Raw genomic sequence first — 22,717 nt, 5'->3', positions numbered from 1 at the left:
CCATCCGGCCTAGGGGGCGGGGCCTGCACTACCACTACAGTTTAGAGGCCTGAGCAGCTACCGGCAGCAATGGACAAAATGGTTTTAAATGTTTTAATTGTTTTTAATTTGCAGCACCTTAAATGGTGGTTGTTGTTTTTTATAATATTATATTATTTTATTATTTTATTTTTGCTTGGGGAGGGATAAGCATTTAGTCAGCGCTATTGTTTCTTGTTTTATTTTGTTCTGTTTTGTTTTATTATTATTATTATTATTATTATTATTATTATTATTATTATTATTATTCTGTTAAATTATTATATAATTTGTATTTTGCTTTTTAAGGGGTGGGGTCAGGGCTGCCTGGGAGTGGGTCCCAGCAAACAAAATGGCTGGGGCATGTTCCACAGGGGGGGATGCACTGGGACAACCGATCTCAGTGATCATGGGTAGGAGGAGGAGTTACGCTAAGACCAGACCATGTCATTACCGAGGAGGCAGGTTTAGTCGTTGTCTGAGGACTATCCCTGCCTCCAGGTCTGGTCCTGACCGGAAGGATACTGGATTCAGCAAGGGAAACCCACATGACCTGAAAGTGTTGCTGTGCAATGCCAGGTCAATGATGAATAAAACCACTGCCATCCACGACCTGATTGTGGATGGAGGATTTGACCTGGCATGTGTGACAGAGACCTGGTTGGATGAAGCAGATGGGCCTGTCCTTGCCGCTGCTTGCCCACCAGGTTTCTCTTACGCACAGCAACCCAGGTCATGTGGGCGGGGAGGGGGGGTTGCAGTGATTTTTAGGAAGTCATTAGTCTGCACCAGGCGTCCTATTGGGAAGACCCAGTTCTCTGAGTGCATGTTCTGGAAGTTGGGCAATAGGGGCAGTACAGGATTCCTACTGGTGTACCGACCTCCCCGCTGCACCAAGGATTCCCTGCCCGAGCTGCTTCAGGTCGTGGCGGATATGCTCCTGGAGACACCTAGCTTGGTTGTCCTGGGGGATTTTAACATCCATGCCGACACGACCTTACAAGGGGCCGCTCGGGACTTCGTGGAAAGCATGGCCTCCATGGGGCTGTCCCTGAATAAGTTTGGCCCAACTCATAGCCATGGACATGCCTTAGACTTGGTGTTCACCTCTATGGATGTTGGTGATCTGACACTAACTAAAAGCGAAACAAAAGAAGTGCCATGGTCAGATCACTTCCTGGTGCAACTGGACTTCTCCGCAACCCTTCCCCTCTGCAGGGAGGTGGGACCGATTCGGATGGTCCGCCCCCGCCACTTAATGGATCCAATTGGCTTCCAGAGAGTGGTAGGGGATGCTTTATCCCAAGTTGATGGCCTTTCAGCTGATTCCGTGGTGGCACGCTGGAATGCGGAGTTAACCAGGGCTATTGACTGTCTGGCTCCGAAGCGCCCTCTCCGATTGCATGGAGCCCGGACAGCCCCATGGTTTTCCCCGGAGCTGAGGGTGATGAAACAATCGTTGAGACGGCTAGAGCGCCGGTGGCGGAAAACTCATTCTGAATCAGACCGGACACGGGTTAGAGCTCAACGTCGAGCCTACCAAGTGGCAATGGCGACGGCGAAGAGGGCCTTCTTCGCCGCCTCCATTGCATCTGCAGAAAACAGCAGCAGGAGACTTTTTCAGGTGGTTCGCAATCTATCGGAACCACCTGTACCACCGGGGCCTGGTAGGGACCCCAAGATCTCCTGCAATGCTTTTGCAAAGTTTTTTGCAGATAAAATCGCTCAGATTCAGAAGGAGGCAGACTCCACCGTGGGAGCAGGGCCAGGGCGGGAGAGTGCTAGAGTTCTGTCTGGTCCTGTTACATGGGATCAATTCCAGTCTGTTACCTCCGAGGATGTGGACAGGCTGCTTGGACAAGTGAAACCGACCACCTGTCTCCTTGATCCTTGCCCATCCTGGCTGATAAAAGCGAGCCGGGAAGGGCTGGGCGATGGGCACTGCGGGGTGGTGAATGCTTCCCTCTGTGAGGGAGCCTTCCCAGACCCGCTGAAAGAGGCGGTCATTAAACCGCTTCTTAAAAAAACATCTTTAGACCCGGCCAATTTGGCCAACTATCGCCCAGTCTCAAATCTGCCATTCTTGGGCAAGGTGATTGAGCGGGTGGTTGCTGAACAACTCCAAGCACGCCTGGAGGAAACGGACCATTTGGATCCCTTCCAATCGGGATTCAGGTCTCACCATGGGACTGAAACTGCCTTGGTCGCGCTGGTTGATGATCTCCGGCGGGCTAGGGACAAAGGTGAGAGCTGTTTCCTAGTTCTGCTGGATCTCTCAGCGGCCTTTGACACCATCGACCATAACATCCTTCTGGACCGTCTAGAGGGGTTGGGAGCTGGGGGCACTGTCATACAGTGGTTCCGCTCCTTCCTCCTGGGCCGTGTCCAGAAAGTGGTGGTGGGGGATGAGTGTTCAGACCCCTGGGCTCTCACTTGTGGGGTGCCTCAGGGTTCTGTCCTCTCCCCCATGCTTTTTAATATCTATATGAAGCCGCTGGGAGAGATCATCAGGGGGTTTGGACTGGGTGTTCATCAGTACGCAGATGACACCCAGCTCTACCTCTCCTTTAAATCAGAACCAGTGAAGGCGGTGAAGGTCCTGTGTGAGTGCCTGGAGGCGGTTGGAGGATGGATGGTGGCTAACAGACTGAGGTTGAATCCTGACAAGACAGAAGTACTGTTTTTGGGGGACAGGGAGCGGGTTGGTGTGGGGGATTCCCTGGTCTTGAATGGGGTAACTGTGCCCCTAAAGGACCAGGTGCGTAGCCTGGGAGTCATTTTGGACTCACAGCTGTCCATGGAGGCGCAGGTTAACTCTGTGTCCAGGGCAGCTGTCTACCAGCTCCACCTGGTACGCAGGCTAAGACCCTACCTACCCGCGAACTGTCTCGCCAGAGTGGTGCATGCTCTAGTTATCTCACGCTTGGACTACTGCAACGCGCTCTATGTGGGGCTACCTTTGAAGGTGACCCGGAAACTGCAATTAATCCAGAATGCGGCAGCTAGACTGGTGACTGGGAGTGGCCGCCGGGACCATATAACACCGGTTCTGAGAGACCTGCATTGGCTCCCAGTACGTTTCCGAGCACGATTCAAAGTGTTGGTGCTGACCTTTAAAGCCCTAAACGGCCTCGGTCCTGTATACCTGAAGGAGCGTCTCCACCCCCATCATTCAGCCCGGACACTGAGATCCAGCGCCGAGGGCCTTCTGGCGGTTCCCTCATTGCGAGAAGTGAGGCTACAGGGAACCAGACAGAGGGCCTTCTCGGTAGTGGCGCCCGCCCTGTGGAACGCCCTCCCATTAGATGTCAAAGAGATAAATAATTACCTGATATTCAGAAGACATCTTAAGGCAGCCTTGTTCAGGGAAGTTTTTAATATGTAACGCTGTACTGTTTTTAACACTGATTGGGAGCCGCCCAGAGTGGCTGGGGAAACTCAGCCAGATGGGCGGGGTATAAATAATAAATTATTATTATTATTATTATTATTATTATTATTAAATGATTAAAATAATTACACAAACAAGTACAATTATGGGGGAAATGAAATTTGATCCGATGGCCTTGGTACATTCTATGACTAACAAGGAGTCTTTTTCCCTACTCCCCCTCCCTCACCAATCCTGCTGTGTGTCACACTTCACTCAGACTCACCCCGGTCAGCGTCATAAATATACATAAATTTCTGGCACTTGTAATATTCTATAACACTGATGAGGGCATCCTGTAGTTCTGGGCGCAGCTGAAGAACAAATTGATTGGATGTGTCGACAGGGAAGCTGGGTGTTACAAAGCAGACGTGGAGTGCCCCACAGAAGGATGTGAGCATGTTGACAGTCCTCCTCTCATAAAAGCCAAAGATAGCGTAGACACCCTTGGAAAACTGTGAACAGACTGAGAAGGGGGGGAGGGGGAGGGGATAGAAATCAGTCAGAGAGGCAGCAAAAAGATTAGGCTCATTTTCATTTTATCTTTGCAAATATATGTATGATTCAAAACTACTCCACATCTCACTGAATGAAAGCCTCAAGGTCTGAGTAATCAAGAAAGTTTAGCCTGTTCAGGAATTATTCTGGTTTAGAAATATGCAGGGCGGCTTCCCACTACAGACAGTCACCTTCCAACTTGAGGACAACAGACAATTTGATGGACAGCCCCCCCCCCCCCCCGCCATGCAATATGCCGTATGTGCAATCCATTGCACATGGTTTCCTTCACCAAAAACACATGGAGCACTGTGGAATGACACTTTCAATTCGTTAATTAGAACTGGATAGAAGCTATACCTTACATAGAGGCAAAACCTCACTCTGGGAGGGTGGTAGTGAGTTTTATTTGTTGTTATTATGTAATTGTGTTTTACGTGTGAAACCAACAAAACATGTTAAACAAAAAACAGCATGGAGGAACAGCATGGATGGAAGTCTGCTCTGGATCTGAACTCATCAGAGATCATGAGTGTTCATTTGATATCTTGCTGGCCCATTGACCAATAGAATATAACTTCTGCCCATTCTATATGATTTATTTTGGAAACAGCAGGTCTGTGCTCTCATGTGAGATTAAAAGGCCTGGAGTGATGGTTTCTCAAATACTTAACAGAGGAACTTAGATTTAAAAAGCAGGGGACAGGACTCCCCTAATGAACCACATCAGTGTAAGCCCTATGCAAGCAGACTAACCCCCCCCCCAAAAAAAATCGGTTCGTGGGTTGGTAGGGGTCAGGAGAATCCCCAAACTGTGTGCAGGGAAGAGAGAGGAGAGAGATTTCTATCTGGAAAGATTGAATTCCTGCACATGTGGAATATTTGTCATAGTGTGTGCTGAATTCCACTCCATAGAAATAAGGTTTCAGTTGCATTCAACACACTCACTCAAGCAAAGGGAAAAAAGGGTGGTGTTATGAGTTGCCTGACTCTAGCATCCTGTGACATATAACACATAGGGACTGGGTAAAAATGGCTCTAAGAAGTCAACATAATAAACATTTATGAAAGCAACATGTTTCTGACAGTCAGTGGAAACTTACAGTTCACTGAGAAGAGGTGTTAGATTATCATAGCAACAAACTGTACAGATCTATGCGAGCACTTTTTTCTTTCATGGAGAATTAGTAGTTATCAAAACATCTAAGTTAGGACTGGAATCCTGTCTAGTCACATTAAAGTTTCATATTTCAAAACCTGAATTTTGCTTTAAAAAGTTCATGATAAAATCAACATTCGACCATCCAATAAAGCTCTAAAATGTCAGCTTATCCTCCCACTTTGCAGTGGCTTCCTTAGTAGTCTGTGTGTTTGAAGCTGATTTATCTTTAAGGACATGTGAGTAAATGAAACAGACTTCACTTTTCCAGGCCAAGAAATACTGAATTATCAACTCATTGAAGAATACTGGGCTAGATAGCCTTTGGTCTCATTCAGAATTCTAATGTTTTTATGGAAGAAGCATAAAGGAAGCATTTAAAAGCTGAAAGAAGAGTTATTACCATTAATGTTACCTCAGACATTAAACTGGGTTTTTATTAATCAGTCATATATATATAACACCTTACCACACGACAACACAATACAGTGGTACCTCAGGTTAAGTACTTAATTCATTCCGGAGGTCTGTTCTTAACCTGAAACTGTTCTTAACCTGAAGCACCACTTTAGCTAATGGGGCTTCCTGCTGCTGCTGCGCTGCCACCACACAATTTCTGTTCTCATCCTGAAGCAAAGTTCTCAACCTGAAGCACTATTTCTGGGTTAGCGGAGTGTGTAACCTGAAGCGTATGTAACCTGAGGTACCACTGTATATTTAAAGAACATAGCATAAAAGGAGCCCTGGTAGACCAGGCTGAAGGCATTTGTTCTCACAGAAGCCAGTCTATAGGAAGTCCACAAAGAGGGTTCACCAACCGCAGCATTGGTATGCAGAGGCATACTGCCTCTGGACAGTATTCAGCTACAGAGTCCCTTCCTCACAAGGATTTCTGCTCGTACAACTGGATTTTCCTCTTCTCCTGTCCCTATATGTGCCTCATGCTTTCCAAACTGGGGAATCCCTAGAGCAGATTTGTTTATTTATTAAATTTGTCTCTTGCTCTATATTGCCCGAGGCAACTCAAAGCGACTTAACAACCAAGCAAATAGACAATAAACCCCATATACTGTAGATACATTTAAAACAAAGAGGAAAGAGCAATACATTAAAACATTCACCCACAGAGAGGATATGCAGGGGAGACATGGGGGAAGCATTCCATTATGCAAGGAAAACTCTCTCCCTCAGATACTGGAGGTTATATAGCCATCATGACTGGTAGCCATTGGCTGACATTCTCCATTAATTTGTTACTTCCATTGCACATTTGTAAGCCAATGATCTAGGTTTACTAAGAGCTATATATTAATCTAATTCAGAGCCATGGAGCAATTCAAATGACACCAATTGGGCCATGTAGGCTAAAATCACACAATCAGTTTCCAGCTAAAACGTATAACTGATTGCATTACTTGTGCTACACACATCAGCTTTTATCCGTCCAAACTGTAATTCGAATATGCCATCCCTGCCCCTGAAATCTGGTAAAAAAATAATCACTTGTTATTCAGACAACCAAGTCTGCTTGGGAGTGAGTGAACACTCACACTGATAGTCTGATCATATATTTTTGGCTGTGTGTAAGAATGCAGAATGGCTGAAAACAGGCATTTTTACATAACTGGAACCAAGGTTTCAAAATGTCAGATAGGCCTAGCTTTCTTTGAATATAATTTGAATATTTCCCATTGCTGCTAGGTCTTGGTCTCTTGTCAATCATCTCCTCAGGAGAGTACTTGAAAGAGACCATGGGAGTGCTTGAAGGCTGATAGCTACAAATTTTCTGGGGGGAAAGTGCATGGTGGGGGACAGCAGCATATCTTGAGTGGTAAACCTCAGGCTTATATACTGTCAAGCTCATTTAACTTCACTCATGTTTATGGTACATTCCAATTATTCTAAATCAAATTCTTAGGTGCTAGCGCTGAGAGCCTTTCCTCCTCTGACCAAGCCCTTGGCTTTAACATTAGCGGTGAACATGGGTGGGAAACTTGGGGGGGGGGGAGGGACTGAATTAGTTCTCCTTGATCTAACATCCAGACTTACATTCACCTGTGTGAAGAATACTATCAAACAAAGGGGTTTGGTCTTATACAAAGCCTACTTTGATGCCTTGCTCATTCTGCTTGGGTTTTTGTCACTAGCTAGGTGGTTAATTAAGGGACAAGGGTGGCGCTGTGGGTTAAACCACAGAGCCTAGGACTTGCTGATCAGAAGGTCGGCGGTTCGAATCCCCATGACGGGGTGAGCTCCTGTTGTTCGGTCCCAGCTCCTGCCAACCTAGCAGTTCGAAAGCATGTCAAAGTGCAAGTAGATAAATAGGTACCGCTCCGGCAGGAAGGTAAATGGCGTTTCCGTGCGCTGCTCTGGTTCGCCAGAAGCGGCTTAGTCATGTTGGCCCCATGACCCGGAAGCTGTACGCCGGCTTCCTTGGCCAATAAAGCGAGATGAGCACCGCAACCCCAGAGTCGGTCACGACTGGACCTAATGGTCAGGGGTCCCTTTACTTAGGTGGTTAATTTACCGTATTTTTCTCTCTATTACACACAGATTTTTTCTCCTAAAAAGGAAGGGGAAATGTCTGTGCGTGTTATTGAGCGAATGTGGGGGGTCCCTGGAGCCGATTAGGGGAGCGCAGGAACAAAAATCAGCAAAAATCGAATCGTGCGTTGCGTCGGAGAGGGAAACCTGAAAAGAGGAAGTTGCTGCTTTCCTGCATTCTGCCTCAGGGTCTTACTGCCCACTCGCTTGTGTTTCATTGCTGTGTTTGCTCAAACGGAACAAAGAGCAGGCAAATCCCCTCCCCTCCAGGCAAGCAGAGGGGAAAGCAGAGGTCTTTCCTTCTAATTCCTCTCCGTGCTCCTCGCAGGCAGCCAGAAAACATGCAGGAGAGAGAGAGCAGGCTTCGGTTTGGGGAAACTTTTGCCTTTCTTTCCTCCCTTCCGTTAAATCCCTCTCCTGCATTCTTAGCCAGCTGCTTCTCTGCCCACCCCTCTCATGTCCCTTCTTTGTTTTTCCTTCGCTCCCCACTTAAAATGTGGTTACAAAGCATAGATCCACATGGACCTTCAGGATCTTTGCATTGGGTCACCCCAAATTCACCATCAGATCACATAGCAGCCTGCCCCCCAAAAATCACACACCCACTGTTGCCTGGGGCTGCAATGGTGCAAAAACGTGGTTAAAAAGCATGGATCCACATGGATCCTCAGGATCTTTGGATTGGGCCACCCCAAATTCACCATCAGATCACATAGCAGCCTGCCCCCCCAAAATCACACACCCACTGTTGCCTGGGGCTGCAATGGTGCAAAAACGTGGTTAAAAAGCATGGATCCACATGGATCCTCAGGATCTTTGGATTGGGCCACCCCAAATTCACCATCAGATCACATAGCAGCCTGCCCCCAAAAAATCACACACCCACTGTTGCCTGGGGCTGCAATGGTGCAAAAATGTGCTTAAAAAGCATGGATCCACATGGATCCTCAGGATCTTTGGATTGGGCCACCCCAAATTCACCATCAGATCACATAGCAGCCTGCCCCCCAAAAATCACACACCCACTGTTGCCTGGGGCTGCAATGGTGCAAAAATGTGGTTAAAAAGCATGGATCCTCAGGATCTTTGCATTGAGCTACCCCAAATTCACCATCAGATCACATGTCTGTGGCCACAGCATGAAGCACAAAAATGATACATCCACTGTTTCATTCAGAATTTTTTCCCTTGTTTTCCTCCTCTAAAAATGATGTGCGTGTTATGGTCAGGTGCGTGTTATAGAGCGAAAAATACGGTAGTTTACTAATTCCAAATGGACCTCCTTTTTGGTATGTATGTGTTTGTATGTGTATTTACACACACATCTTCTAGAGCTGGCCAAAGTATAGCTATGGGGAATTATATTCTTCCACCCCAATTGAAAGAAATGTAAGAAGTGAAGATGTAATAACTCTGGTCTGTTTTAGGAATTCTGAAGAGGAAACCTGAAGAAGGTGTCTAAAAACACACCATGAAACAAGTTGCCATGAATATTAAGCGCCATCAGCTAACAGAGCTCATGGTATGGGAATATAGAAGACGAAAAGTATGTAATAGTTTCCACTCTTACAATAATCTGAATCATTGTAAGATTTCTGGCCTGAAAATTTTCCTACCCCTCAATCAAAACCATACTGGCAGGGATCAATTTCATGCCTCTTCAAGCAGCTGTCCTGTATATTCTTCAAGAACTAACACGAGTAGACTAATGCTGCATTTCTTCAAGTATAACTTCTGGCTGCAAATATACTCATGGACCCCCAGCCCAAAAAATACCAACGTAATTCAAATGGGAGAGAGAGCATAGGTCAGTGACGCAGCATACATTTCACATACAGAAGGCTACAGATTCAGTCCCTAGCACCAAGGAGCAGAGACTGTAAGAGACCTCCACTGACTGAGACCATGGACAGCTCCTGCAAGACAAGAGCAGATAATGCTGATATAAGCAGCCCATCTGACCTGGAATAAGGCAGTTTCCTATCTTTCTTATTCCTAGCTCCTCAGTTTCCTGTGCACATTCAGGCTTCATGTCTTCTAATTAACAAGTTAACTTGACTGGGTATCTCCCTCACAGCAAATATGGAAAAGCTATTGGGGCAAATACAAAATAATAATCCGCTAAAAAACAACTCCTCAACAGACTATACTCCTGAGCCATCACCATGACACTTTCCAAGACAGTGTTCCCAATTTTTTCAGAGTGTAAAAGGGACTGTTGCATATATTTAATGGAGTATCTTAGAAGAAAATATGGTGGCTCTTCTTTTTTTGAGACACATCGTTTACTGGTAGGGACCCACTAATGGGTTGTGTCCTGAACCAAGGTGGGTCACAACATGTGAATATATGTTAAAAGATTAAGAATTGGGTTCCCAATTGCATGTTTGGGTTCTGGGTCTGAGAAGGTTGAAGATACCAGCACAGCTAAACACCTGTTGCCAACTAAGGCACTCTATTAAAGATACTGGACGATTATGAGTGCTAGTTTATTTTATTTACTTCATAAAATTTAATCACTGTTTGATTGTTAAACAAAACCCCCAACCCTTAAAGCAGTTTATAAAGAGCCCAAAAGGATAAAATTACCAGTAAAAAGCAGCTAAAGCAACTATTGAAAACATTCAAAATATTAAGATCATTGATGAATTAAAAACAGATTAAAACACGTCAATATTCTAAATATCTGGGTAGGCTTGTCTAAACAAAAGTGTTTTTAGCAGGCACTGAAAAAAGTGTAGTGAAAGGGTCTGCCTGCACACATGTGGAACAAATACTACGTGGCACCTGTAATTGCTGGTTCTGTAGAACAAAGTGGTTGAGTGGTCTGGTGATCTTGCTGGTAAATTGCTCCCAAGTTGTTAAGGGCTTTATGTATTAACAGTAACACCTTGAACTTGGCCTGGTAGCAAATTGGCAACCATGCAGGTCTCTCCAGCATTCTGCACTAACTGCAGCTTCCGGATCAAGCGCAAGGGAAGCCCCACATAGAGCGCATTGCAGCAAACCAGTCTTCCAGCTAACCAGTTATAAACTCCCAAAGTACTTTAATTAGCAGGTGTTACTCTTGAGGAATTGTTAAGTAGGTCAATACTGCTCCTTTTTCTTCCTGTTGAGTCTCAAGATAATCACATTAATTTTCTTAGATGTGATGTATGCTGTTGGGAGTGGTAAGAAATTGCATCTGAGTGCTGCTTCTCACATTACATGAATATGCATGTAGGAAATAAAACCATAGGTGACACCCCCAGCCCCTTTCCTGTTATACATATGGAACTGCTCTGTTGGATAATAATATGTAAAAATGTGACTGTCTTAATACACACATGGATCATATAGATCCATATGTCCTTTTGTGGATGTTGGTGCACTTTCAGTTGAACTCTACCACAGTGCTCAGTAGGATGTAGTCACACTCTGTTGTTGCTATGCCCTCCCCTCAGTTAGTACTTCATCATCCACCCATCTTTAACTAATTAAAAACCCTGAAACATTTCTGCATGTTTAGTTTTTTGGGCAAAGGGTGTGCAAGTGAAGACACAAATTCAAAAGCTTATGCCGTGTGGTGTGGCTTAATTTCTAAGTTAGAGGTATGAAATCAATCTTGCCTGAAAATCATACTTGAGCTCTTTTCATGGAAGCTCATTCCCTGCCATAGATGTGCAGATAATATTTGACTATTTTTATTTTTTTAAGAGAGAGGAGACAATGGCCCACTGCACTTGTGGAATGGCACAGATTTGTGCTTTATACTGTAAATAAAGCACACTTGAATGAAATAATGTGGATTCAAAGGAATGCGCTTAAGCAAACATATCTCAGTATATGCATTAGGTAGACTTTCCTCTATTCAGCAAAAACAACCAGCTTCTCTTAATTTTTTTCTGCTGCTCTGGGAGACCTCCCTCCTGAGAGTGGGTAATCAGCATTCCTTCCTCTGAGAGCTTAGCAACTATGATTTAGAATCCTTTACAACACTGCTGCCTGCCGAAGCCTTAGACAGTTACCTCCACATTTTGCTTTCCAACTTTCTTTATAGATGTCAATTGACACACAGGCAACTCACATCTTATACTAGGGTTCGTTTTTTTACACATAAAATGTAAAGCTGGATGGAAGTCTGGTTACCCAACTTTGAGATGGTGATGCAAGGGCTCTGGCTGGATCCCAGAGCCCTCACACCACCTTCATTCCCTAAGACAGGTAAGCCCACAATCATAACTTTGTGCAGGTGATTGGGGGGAATAAATAAACAGAGTGTGGGTTTCCTTTGCTCTCCATTTATTTGTTTATCCCCCCCACCTACCCACCTGCACAAAGCTGTGATTGCATAAGTTAAATAAGTGTAAGATGCAAGTTTCCTGTACTTCTTTTTAAAAAAGAAAGCTGACGGGGTCTGGTACATGTGTAACCCACTGTCAGTGGTCCCGTTAAAGAAATATTGTTGGTACAACTAAACAAAAAATAATAATCCATCAATTGAAGCTATTTTATGTCTTCTGGTCCACATACCTTATACAGCAGACTATGGTGCCACTAAACACATTAATTATAGTTGCTTCTATAACACTCACATCGTTTCAATCGCTCTACCTTCTTCAACACTGTATCAGTCATTAGCATTCAGCACGCCTCCTACGCTGTTCTCAGCTAATTGTTAATCCCAGCCTCTGAAACAGATTGCAGCAGCAAAGAACTCAGAGTTCTGTCTTTTCAAATGGTTGAAGCCCATTATTTGCAGAAAGGACTGCCTGTGGATTAGATAACTCAACAGAGCAATATGGAGAACTCTCTGGCTTTCTTAATAATCTATCTCAACATAAACCACTGCAGTAATCTTCCTTGCAATATCTCAATTAGTTAAATTAAATTCATTGTTGAGGAGGTAACATGTTATACTCCCATAACTAGTTTGCAATTCGCATTAAATGTCAGTAATAGTAATCCTGTGGGGGGGGGGAACAAAAAGATGCCGTGGGAGTAATTCTTATTTGTTTAATGGATCAGGTTACTTGGACATTGTACTATTTAATTAGATGTCTATTAGTCACTGAATACTGACTGTGTTTTATTTAAAGTCGTAACTAGGATAAGAGATAACACAATTTAAACATTGCTTTTCCTTGAAGAAAGCAATTTTTTTAAAAAAGAGCAAGGATTCTTTTTATTTCTGAATGGCTCCAATAAACCTTTTCTTCTTTGCATTTCAGACCTAACTAAAAAGTAATTTAAAATGGAGTACTACAGAAGCCTGTAACTTATAAATTAAATGGTGGTATGAAGCATATAAGAGTTACATGTTTGCAGTATAACAGGAGTAAGTAACCCATGGCCTTCCAGATGTTGTTGGACTCAAACTCTCATCAACCCCAGTGCACTTGCCTAATGGGATGCTAGGGGCTGTAGTCCAACAATATCTGGAGGGCCACCTTAGCTGCTGTATAGGATAGAATCATAGTTTTTGGCTAATGTATGTGTGCTACACCCACTTATGTGTCGATATTTGCCAGCCACTCTATCTCACCTCACAATTCTGGTTTACTTCCAAGATGCCTGTATTTCATAAAGAGCAATGAATTATTGTTACATCAGTGCTTTTTTTCCCTTAAAAAATATTTAGGGGTACTCTCATTTTCCTACTCATATTGAAATACTGCCCCTCAATGAGGCCAAACTTAGATTCAGGGGTATGTGTACCCTTGCGTCCCCCCACAAAAAAGTACTGTGTTACATTATTTGAAATCAAGGGGGGAGACTTAAATCTATAGAAGCTACTTTAGGGTTTTTGTTTTTCACTGCAACCCTGAGATTGAGTACCCACAACCACAAAATACTGACCAGCAAGAAGGGAGAAGGGGTGAGGGGTCAGGGACATATTATTAGAATTTAGGGGCAAGATGCCTCTAAACACCTGCTCAGCTTCAGAATTTGTTTTCACAAAATTCCACTCCTAATTTTCCTCCGAAGCTTTCTTCATCTCAGCAGCCTAGGTTAGGAGGCAGTGATGGTGCTTTCAATTACTCTCTAGCAATCTGACCAAAAGGACAAGTAACTGAATTCAGTACTGCAGACCTTACCCCATAAACATGCAAAAAATAGGTGGGGTATGTTTATTTAAAAAATACTGTATTTTTTGCTCTATAAGACTCACTTTTTCCCTCCTAAAAAGTAAGGGGAAATGTGTGTGCGTCTTATGGAGCGAATGCAGGCTGCGCAGCTATCCCAGAAGCCAGAACAGCTGTTCTGGCTTCTGGGATTCAGAATATTTTTTTTCTTGTTTTCCTCCTCCAAAAACTAAGTGCGTATTGCGGTCTGGTGCGTCTTATAGAGCGAAAAATACGGTAATTAAAAACAGCAGCACAACCTTTAGAACACAATTAAGAACTACTTTGGGAATTAGAAGACAAAAGGGGAAAGAACAAAAGCTAACTTGCCTAGGCTGGTACAAACCATACCAGCACATTGACCCCACAAATCCAGCAGGTAGCTAAGGGGTGTACCCAGGTGTTAAGAAGTAAAGGTGTGAGGCTAATACAAAGCTTTATCCAAACTTGTCCAGTAAGTAGCCTGTCAGAATGCTTGAAAGTCAGAAGATGCTAGTATTATGGTTAACACTCATGACAATACTCTTTATTTAAAGCATTTCTCTAGAAAATAATATTAATAAATAGATATCAAGTGTTGCGGTGCAGTGTTAGAGCATTTGCTTTGCATATAAGACAGTATTCAGCTGCCATGTCCCATCAATGCAAAGATTCTTGTGCAATGGGACGTCCCCATTGCCCTTGCTTCAGAGGGTTGGATTTAGGAGGTGCGCAGGAGAGGAGAAGAGGAAAACAAGAGACTTCACACTATAGTCAGAGTCTCATCCGAAAGCTTGGTGAGCTGCTGTCAGCCAGTGCAGACAATATTGAGCTGGATGGAGTATACTGTCCCACTCAGTATAAGACACCTTCCTATGTTTCTGTTATATTATTAGCAGGGAGTCTGCCCCTTAACCAGATGGTTAGAGAACATTGCAGGTCTACTTATCAGCAGTTGCAAATATATGTGAGAAGGTTGCTATTTATCCTGTCAAAATGCTCTCCTTCCAGACTGACAGTTTTACCACCTCTTTAACAATAGTTGAGGCATGAGGATTTTGTCCAAATACTAAAAGCTCCAGGTGTAGCAGACACACCATACTTAGCCGACAATCTTAAGAGGGGAAAGCATGGCACTAATTCATTGCAGAAATAATGTTATTTTCTTTTCTTTTACTATTCTAAACTGCATATTCTGTACAACATAGCAATACATGCATGACATTCTTTCAAAACTAGCTTCATAATAGCAGTCTTTTCCTGCCTGGCCTCAAGATGCTGGTGCTCTATCACTTAGTTACAGACCTCCTGTATCTGGCACCACTTTTCTTTATATCTTCCCTTTCTTTCATGATGGCAGCAGTTATTTTTTTAATCCACAGCACCTTTCTATTTACTTTATCATTTCCTAGAAAACCCATCATTCTGATCAGATTTGGAAACGTTATTATGCCAGGGCTGCAGTCAGTAGTCAGCTCTCTTGTGACTAGAGGGGCTGCCACATTTCTAGGTGGGGCTTCAAATAAATGCAAGAGAGCTGGTGATTTCCTCACAATCAAAAAACCAAACAAAAAACCACACCTTCTATAACTTTGTCACTAGCCTCAAATCTTCATGAATTGTTTTACTCTGAAATGCGCAAAGAGGGCCCAGAGCCCTTTAATAACTTGTAATGAGTACTTTCCTTAAATAAATAGTAAATTCTCTTATCCTTCCCCTTTATAAGCACCAGACCTAGTGCTAGAGCTAAAGCATCAATGAAGCATGATTGCCAGGATGAATTTTGGGTGAGCAAAGCTGGGAGCTGAGTTTGGAGCACTGCCACCAGCTGTGATGGTTTTTGCTCCTAAGCATATATCTGCCCTCCTCTGTTTTAGAAATGCATTCTAATTCTTTAAAGAGAAGTGGTTATGCCTTCATTAGAAATCCTGTTGGTTTTCATAAAATGTTAAGGTGGGTCTCACTACCTCTGGGTCAGACCAAAGACCCACCTAGACCAGCAGCTTATTTTCACAGTTGCCAGCCAGTCAACGGACAAAGAAACTGGGTGACATCCAACATTAGTCATAATCAGAGCGTACCCATTGAAATCAATGGGTAACTGAGGTCTGTGGATTTCAATGGGTATTCTCTGAGTATGACTAAAGTTGGATCTCACCCACTGAAATTACTAAAAATCATTTCCCCAGGAGCACTGGTATAAGAAAGCATCATTTGAGATGTGTGGAGGTGGAATTGCAGTCGCTGCCTTCTGTGTCACTGTCCCCACTCATTCCACCTCCAGAACTTCATGTATTCCCCATTTATTCTGCCGTTTTTGTTGGCTTTTAATTGCTTGTACCGTTTTGATTATGTTACTGCCTCTCGGAGAACATTTGAATACTGAAGCTGTAGGATATGCATTTAAATAATAAAGAAAACATTCATTTGCTACGAGTCCAGCTGGAATTTCAGAGCAACAGACTAATATATTCCCATTGGCATGGGGTAGATACTGGCTCTGTACTATATTGTAGCCTTCAAACAATTTTTAAGGGCAGGCACATGGTGAGTGCATTATCATATATTGCTGGAGGATATGCATTTAAATAAGAAAGAAAACGTTTATTTGTTCTGGGTCCCGCTGGAATTTCACAGCAACAGTATAATATTTTCCCATTGGCACTGGGTAGATATTGGCTCTATACTGGCTGCAGCCTGCACACAGTTTTTAAGGGCAGGCTCACAGTGAGTGCATTACCATATACCACATCTTTATCTGGGCTGAACGCCAATGCACAATTGTGTTGTTGTATTAATTCTATGAAAAACTGAATTTTGTAGAAACGTGATGTGAGCAATCTAGCTTGTTGATATCTGCAGGGTCAAGAGGCAGTGCCAAGGACTCTAACTTTGCCTGGTTTGTATGTATGTGTATGTGTAGTTTATTATTAGCATGCTCAGCCTGAGGGCAGTCCCTCAAATGGTGATGGAGAAACCTGAAACTGCATCAGAGAAGCTGGTGGAACTGTGATCACAAGGTGCAAATGTCTGCTCGAATTATGAGTAACTTGCCTCCCCTCGCAAACATTTGTCCTTGTGGTGCTCCGAGATGGCAGAGGTGTCATAGTGCATCTCTTCACAGCATCCCACAAATTCACTCACATTTCTCTCACACGTTAAATATATTCTCCCCCCGCCCTCGCATTCCCGACCTTTGATATAGGCAGTTGTATGAAGGCAACACACTCTCCCTGCCTTTTTCTGATTCTATCACTATAGTTTCTTGTGGCCTTCAAAACAAACCATTTCTTGGCTGCATATGTTTTAAAAAGGAGTTGCGAGTAGCCCAGAAACCATCATTTTCTTCACTCTGCTACACCAGTCTTATTAAATGCTAATCTTTAAGAGAGAAGGCATGGGCAAAGGGCAGTAGGGAGCGCAGAAGGTCTAAGAGTTTGATCCTTTGCATCTCTCCATTTAATAAGGGTATGAGGTGGTAGAGCCAAGAACTTCAGAGACACCGCAGAGAGCTGAGGAGGTCAGAGTAATAAGCTGGATGGACCAATAAGCTTGGCTCAAAAAAGCGGGGGTCGAAGGACAGTTTCATCTGAATGGAAACAACATCCAAGAGGAAACCAATTGCATACTTTGTGTTCTGCATGCTTTCTTTACTCTGGGATTTTCAAAATGTTGAACATTGTCCCCAATTCAGCGTATGGTGGGGAATCTGGTGTGGGAGACTTGCACAAAGCTTTTTGAGGTGTTCAAGGTGCTGAATACAAAAGAGACAACATGCTGGCTTTCAATGTGTAATTTCTTGCAACCCCCTACACAGCTATTAACCTTTTCTCTATTAAAATGCATGCTTCCATTGAACGTTTGAATCACTGGAAGCAATGGTGTTATTATATCTGTGTGTGTGTGTGCATGTACACACACACACACACACACACACACACACACGTACACACACACAAATACAGGAAGGTATTCACAGTTCTTGTTGCTATGTAATCATCTGGATTTGTAAATAGTAAAATGTACTGTATGAGGCTATATAAACAGAAATATCTCATAATATCTCATTGATATAGAATTATTTCACAAATTAAACTTTCTAGAAGTAAGAATGCATCATTTATCTTCACATTAGCATCCAATCAGTGCACCAAAATTATCTAAATATGAGATATGGGAGAAATGTCATGGGTCTTACCTACGTTGCTGACAATCATGTGCCCTATTCAGATGTTCATTTATGTCAAATGGTGATAACCAAATAATGAGGCACTGGCAAGCCCCATTCTTTCCAGCAAGCCACATTTCCCATCCTTATGAGCCTCCATGGAACTGTCTTCTAAAGGGGGGAATGTCCTCCACTCATGAAGGCTCCCTGTGCAATTTAGAACTCGGGTATTTCTGTTAATAGTTAAATGCCGCAGAAGGGTGTTGTGAGTGGCTGTTAATATTAGACCTCTACATTATTTGTCAAAGCTTCCCTTTGTGCTAATGCTGCATTAAATATATATATATATGTATTGACTTCTCTATGTGATTTTGCAGTGGCAGACCTCTGCTGCTTCAGACCGCAAGCCTATACACATTTACTAGGAAGTAAGTCCAAAGACAGTGAATTGACACGTATAGGATTAGACTGTCACTATTAAAACTAAGCTAGCCAAAAACTAAGTTAGGCACCTTTCTTAGCCTTTGCCTCAGTGCAAAGCCTGAAATATGTTCCTATTGGAAGGAATCTTAGTAAATCAATGTTAAGTGCTATAAATGCCAGCTATAAAATCCAAAGTAAGGAGACTTCTCGTGCTTAGGCCGTTGCTGTGCACAATAACACAACACATCTGAACCTTTTTAGTTCATGAGTAAATTAATAGCAAGCTGGGATTTGAGCCAAACAGAGGTTGAAGTGCTTTTATTGCTGTTGTTTATTAAAAACCCAACATTGCCATTCAGCCACCTTGTAGACATGACCACGGGTTGGTGGTTGCATTTAAAATGTGAAGTCTAGCATCTGATCTATCAGACAACTCTGAGAGAACGAGATGGGTAACTTTGGGTTGCTATGGCTACTCAAGGAGAGCTTTCTGGACACTGGAGGAAGCAAGCCAGCTTTTCTTCCAGCAGCTTTTAGGAGCTGGAAGGAAAACCTTTGAGGGCTCAAAATGTGTCAGACATTTAAATATATACCTTTAGCCGCCTTCGGTGTTTTTATTTACGATTACATTGTTTTCTCCTTAATGGTATTATATTGGATAGGTTTGCTTTATTTCTATTAACCTTTCTATACTGCCCTGGTATCTTTGTGGTAAACAATGGTCTAGAAGCATATATATTAAGTATAAATAAACCACAAGCCCATTTGGGACAATTTCCCCTTTTCCAGCATAAAAGAATAGCCTTTGTTCTTGTTATAGATTCCTGGGGCTATTATCTTATTTTTAAGTATGTGTTGTGTTGTCCACACAGTGGGATTTAAAGCACTGCATAAATTCTGGGTGTGCATTTACATTTGTCATTGTATGCCTGGAACAACCAGTTTTCCTCAAGGCTTAGAGTTGTTCTACTAAGTGGTCATCCTGTAGGAAAAAGGGGGTCTGTTTTCATGCTAAGCTCTAGGGAAAGAGTTGCAACTTCTGTCTCTCATCCACTTAAGCCTCACATCACTATGGAGCTCCCGATCTAGATTTTAGAACTAAAGAGTTGATATTCCTCCGCATGGGGTGCCCTGGGGTCATTTTACACCTCCCTCACACTCCTCCCCAAAGCCCAGCACTTACCAGGCTTTGGGAAGGAAGCAGGAAGGCATCCCCTTGGCCCCCTGTGCCCTATGCAAGGGAACCAAATTTGCTGCCCTCTGGAATCCACTTCACAAACTGTAGTGTGTTTGGGAATAGCATGCTGCTCATCATCCACAGCTTGACCTAACTTGGCATAGACCAAGCCATAATGTCAGGAGGCCATATCAAGTCAGGATATAAGCAAATTGTGTGTAAGATCTAGTTTGTCTTGTCTGGCATGTTTTGTCCCTAAAGCCTTGTAGTACAACTGCAGAGTTTCTCTTCTCTACCACTTCTAATCGTCTCCCTGTGTATCCCCCCTGCATATAACTTTTCATCAGCATTCATGTTTACACCTTTCAAAAGCTGAGATTTTTTAAAAGGGATAATTCCCACCTAGCCCTCCCTTCATCCTTCCAAATCGACAATGTCTTATTTTCTCATCTACTAAACTAGCACATTTCAGAGATCTGGATGCCCTGCCAAATCACTGTGAATAAATGGGACTGTGCAATGTCAATAGAGAATCTGTTCATGAAATGGGATGCAGTTGAGAAAAGATATATACCATATGCAAAGTATACATTAACGTCTCTCTAGCCCATCTCTTCTGTCAATAGAAAAATGATTGCTTTACCCTCCGACGTTTCCACATCTCAAGTCTCGAGAGGCATATATATGAATATTAAAGTGTGGTTATTGCTAATGGCCAAATGGCATTTAAATGTAAGATTTTCTTTCTTTGCTGCAAATGTGTTTGATACATCTAATCTGACCACATCATGTGCACAGTAGTTTTGTGTTTGTTTGCTGGCTTGTTTGTTTGTTTGTTTGTCTGTTTAAAAGTGGACTATAAAGAAGGGACAAATGCAGCCCACAACACATTAACAATGATTCTTGGAGTCTTTGTTCTTTGCAAATGTTATTTTAGAAGATTGTGGTGACAGGGCTTTTTAAAGCCAGAACTCAGCTCCGGCACCTCTCAGGTGGGTGCCATTACCATTGTAAGAGAACAAGGGAGGTGTTTATGGTGAGTTCTGGCACCTCTTTTTCTAAAAAAAAATAGCACTGTTTGCAGATATCTAGAACAGAATGGCTGGTTTTCTATCGAAGCATCTATTCTGTATCAGTAATGTTTCTTTTCCCCCTCTTGATAAGCTTAAAAAAATAAAACAGGATTTTGAACTTACATATTGATCATTCTCATAAACCTTGAGGGATGCTTCCAAGTGCTCAGCATAAAAATCCCATGGGCAACCCATCCTCTTCCCTGCCACTACGCCATCTCCCTTTTCCAAGGAAAAAACACACACCTTACCTTTGGGAAAGGGAGGTAGCAGACAGCAGAAGTCTCCCATGTGTACAGAAGAGGCCCCCTGTGGCCTCTCCTTGTTGGTAACCGATAATCAGAGTGTTTTGCTTTCCAGGAACTGGCAGGAGGTGAAGCAGATGGAAGAGCGTTTTTTTTAAAAAAAGGCTGGCTGGATCAGACCAAAACGTTAGGGCCTACACAGTGGCCCACCAGATGCTTATGGTAAGCCTACGAGCAGGACCTGAATGCAATAGCTCTCCCATTCCTATTCTTGCCGAAAGTGCAACAGCAGATATCATTCATTGTGTAATTTAATAACTCTGGTGGCAGTAAGCCAAGGGGATGCATGGGATGATCTTTAGTGAGGTAACAAATGCTCCAGAAGGCTCTCTAGCTGCAGTAGAGTTTACTTGTGGGTGTTTTAGTTCAATCTCTCCCTGAGTTTGACAAGGCCTGTCAAAAACACACAGTCCCTCTGTTTCTTTCTGGTTAAGTTGTCTCCTATTTTACCCTTTTGTTGATTAGAACTTTGCCAGGATTTTCTCCCTGGACTCCTCGTGGTTTATTCAAGTGCCTCTGCTAACAGTTATCCAGGAAGTGCTATACTGTATATGATGGGAGGGGTGTTTCCAGCTACCCCACCCCTTGTCCTTGTTAGCCTTGCAAGTGGCTGCAGGAGAGGGACTGTGAGCAACATAATGGGATGAGTGTGTCTAGGACTAAGGTGAAACTGTGAAGCTCCCTTATTACTTTTGCTTTTGGATGCTGCATGTTGTTTTAGTAGTCTTGTTAAATTTATAGTATTGAAATGTGGTCTTTTTGTTATGTTAGTATATTTGCTATTGTTTTGCTATCTTACAAAATTGTTACTATGTTACTATGAATTTGTTTTTGTAGTGCTTGTTTGAAAAGCATCCGTGTTTTCTTCGTTGTAAGCCACCTTGAGCATGATTTTTGTGTGTGTGGAAAACTGGCATACAAAGAAAACGAACGAATGAACACAGGGGCCATTGATAAATCTTATCCACCGTGAACTTGCCAAATTCCAGCTTGGACATTGCTGCAATCTCTTTGCTGAAGTGCGGTGACAATAACTGTATCAATGCCCCTGAATGAATAATGGGGTTCAAACTTGAGGATTAGAAAGCCCATGACTCCTTCAAACTGGAGTCACCCTATTTGAGTGGGAGGGTTTTCCCCCCGCATTTCCAACAATCTTCTCTCAAATGATAACCCCATCTTCAGTTACTTGCCTTCAATTCTTGTAATGTTCTCATGTGGAGACTAATTGAAGCAAAGACGGAAGCAGCATATGGATTCCTCTTGAAAGACTCTTCCTACGCTCAAGCTGTTCACGGGAATTTCATCAGGGTATGGCCCACTCCATCCCTTCCCAAAACGCTCCTTTCTTTTGCAGACAGGAGAATGTCTTCCTGTCTGCCTAGAAATTAAAGCAAAGGAGAGCTCCGAGATGTCCTCAAATGTCTTTTCTTTCTTGTGGGGAAAAAAGATGTGAGCAGCGCTAAGATGAGCGTCACTTCAAAACATTAGGGCAAACCCTAAGGGTTAATATACAATAAAAAGTATAAGGTCTAATGACACATAATAAAACAATGAAAGCATAGTGTGCTCCATGGGATCACTATGTTGAAACCTTTAGGAACAGTCACATGCAATAGGTAAAGTCTATCTTTTTTATATATAGTAGTGTTTGAGGAATTGAAGTTTGTAAATTCCAGCACAAATTGGCATCCTGGACTAACACTCATATTCAAATTTAGTTATTTCCTGGCTTTCACACTTCCTGAATGCAGTTTCTGGCTTAAAATAAAATAAAATATCAAAACACATTTTAACATGTGTATTTTGAGAGAAAATATATTTAGAAAGGGGTTGTTG

The 22,717-nt window shown here is 42.9% G+C and overlaps 1 protein-coding gene across 5 annotated transcripts in view; it reads right to left on the bottom strand.

The window, feature by feature from the left end:
• The window catches only part of GRIA1 (glutamate ionotropic receptor AMPA type subunit 1), a 207,645-nt gene that overhangs the window by 93,217 nt on the left and 91,711 nt on the right, over positions 1 to 22,717 (bottom strand). For all 5 annotated transcript variants that reach the window (XM_028718323.2, XM_028718322.2, XM_028718325.2 and 2 more), the window contains exon 3: positions 3,675 to 3,914. In XM_028718323.2, the coding sequence (XP_028574156.1) occupies positions 3,675 to 3,914 (240 nt within the window). The remainder of the gene's footprint in view (positions 1 to 3,674; positions 3,915 to 22,717) is intronic.

The sequence above is a fragment of the Podarcis muralis genome, chromosome 2 (assembly GCF_964188315.1).
Source record: "Podarcis muralis chromosome 2, rPodMur119.hap1.1, whole genome shotgun sequence".
Taxonomy (NCBI): Eukaryota; Metazoa; Chordata; class Lepidosauria; order Squamata; family Lacertidae; genus Podarcis; species Podarcis muralis.
The sequence above is the reverse complement of the archived record's forward strand: the minus strand, read 5'-3'. Positions and strand labels throughout refer to the sequence as shown.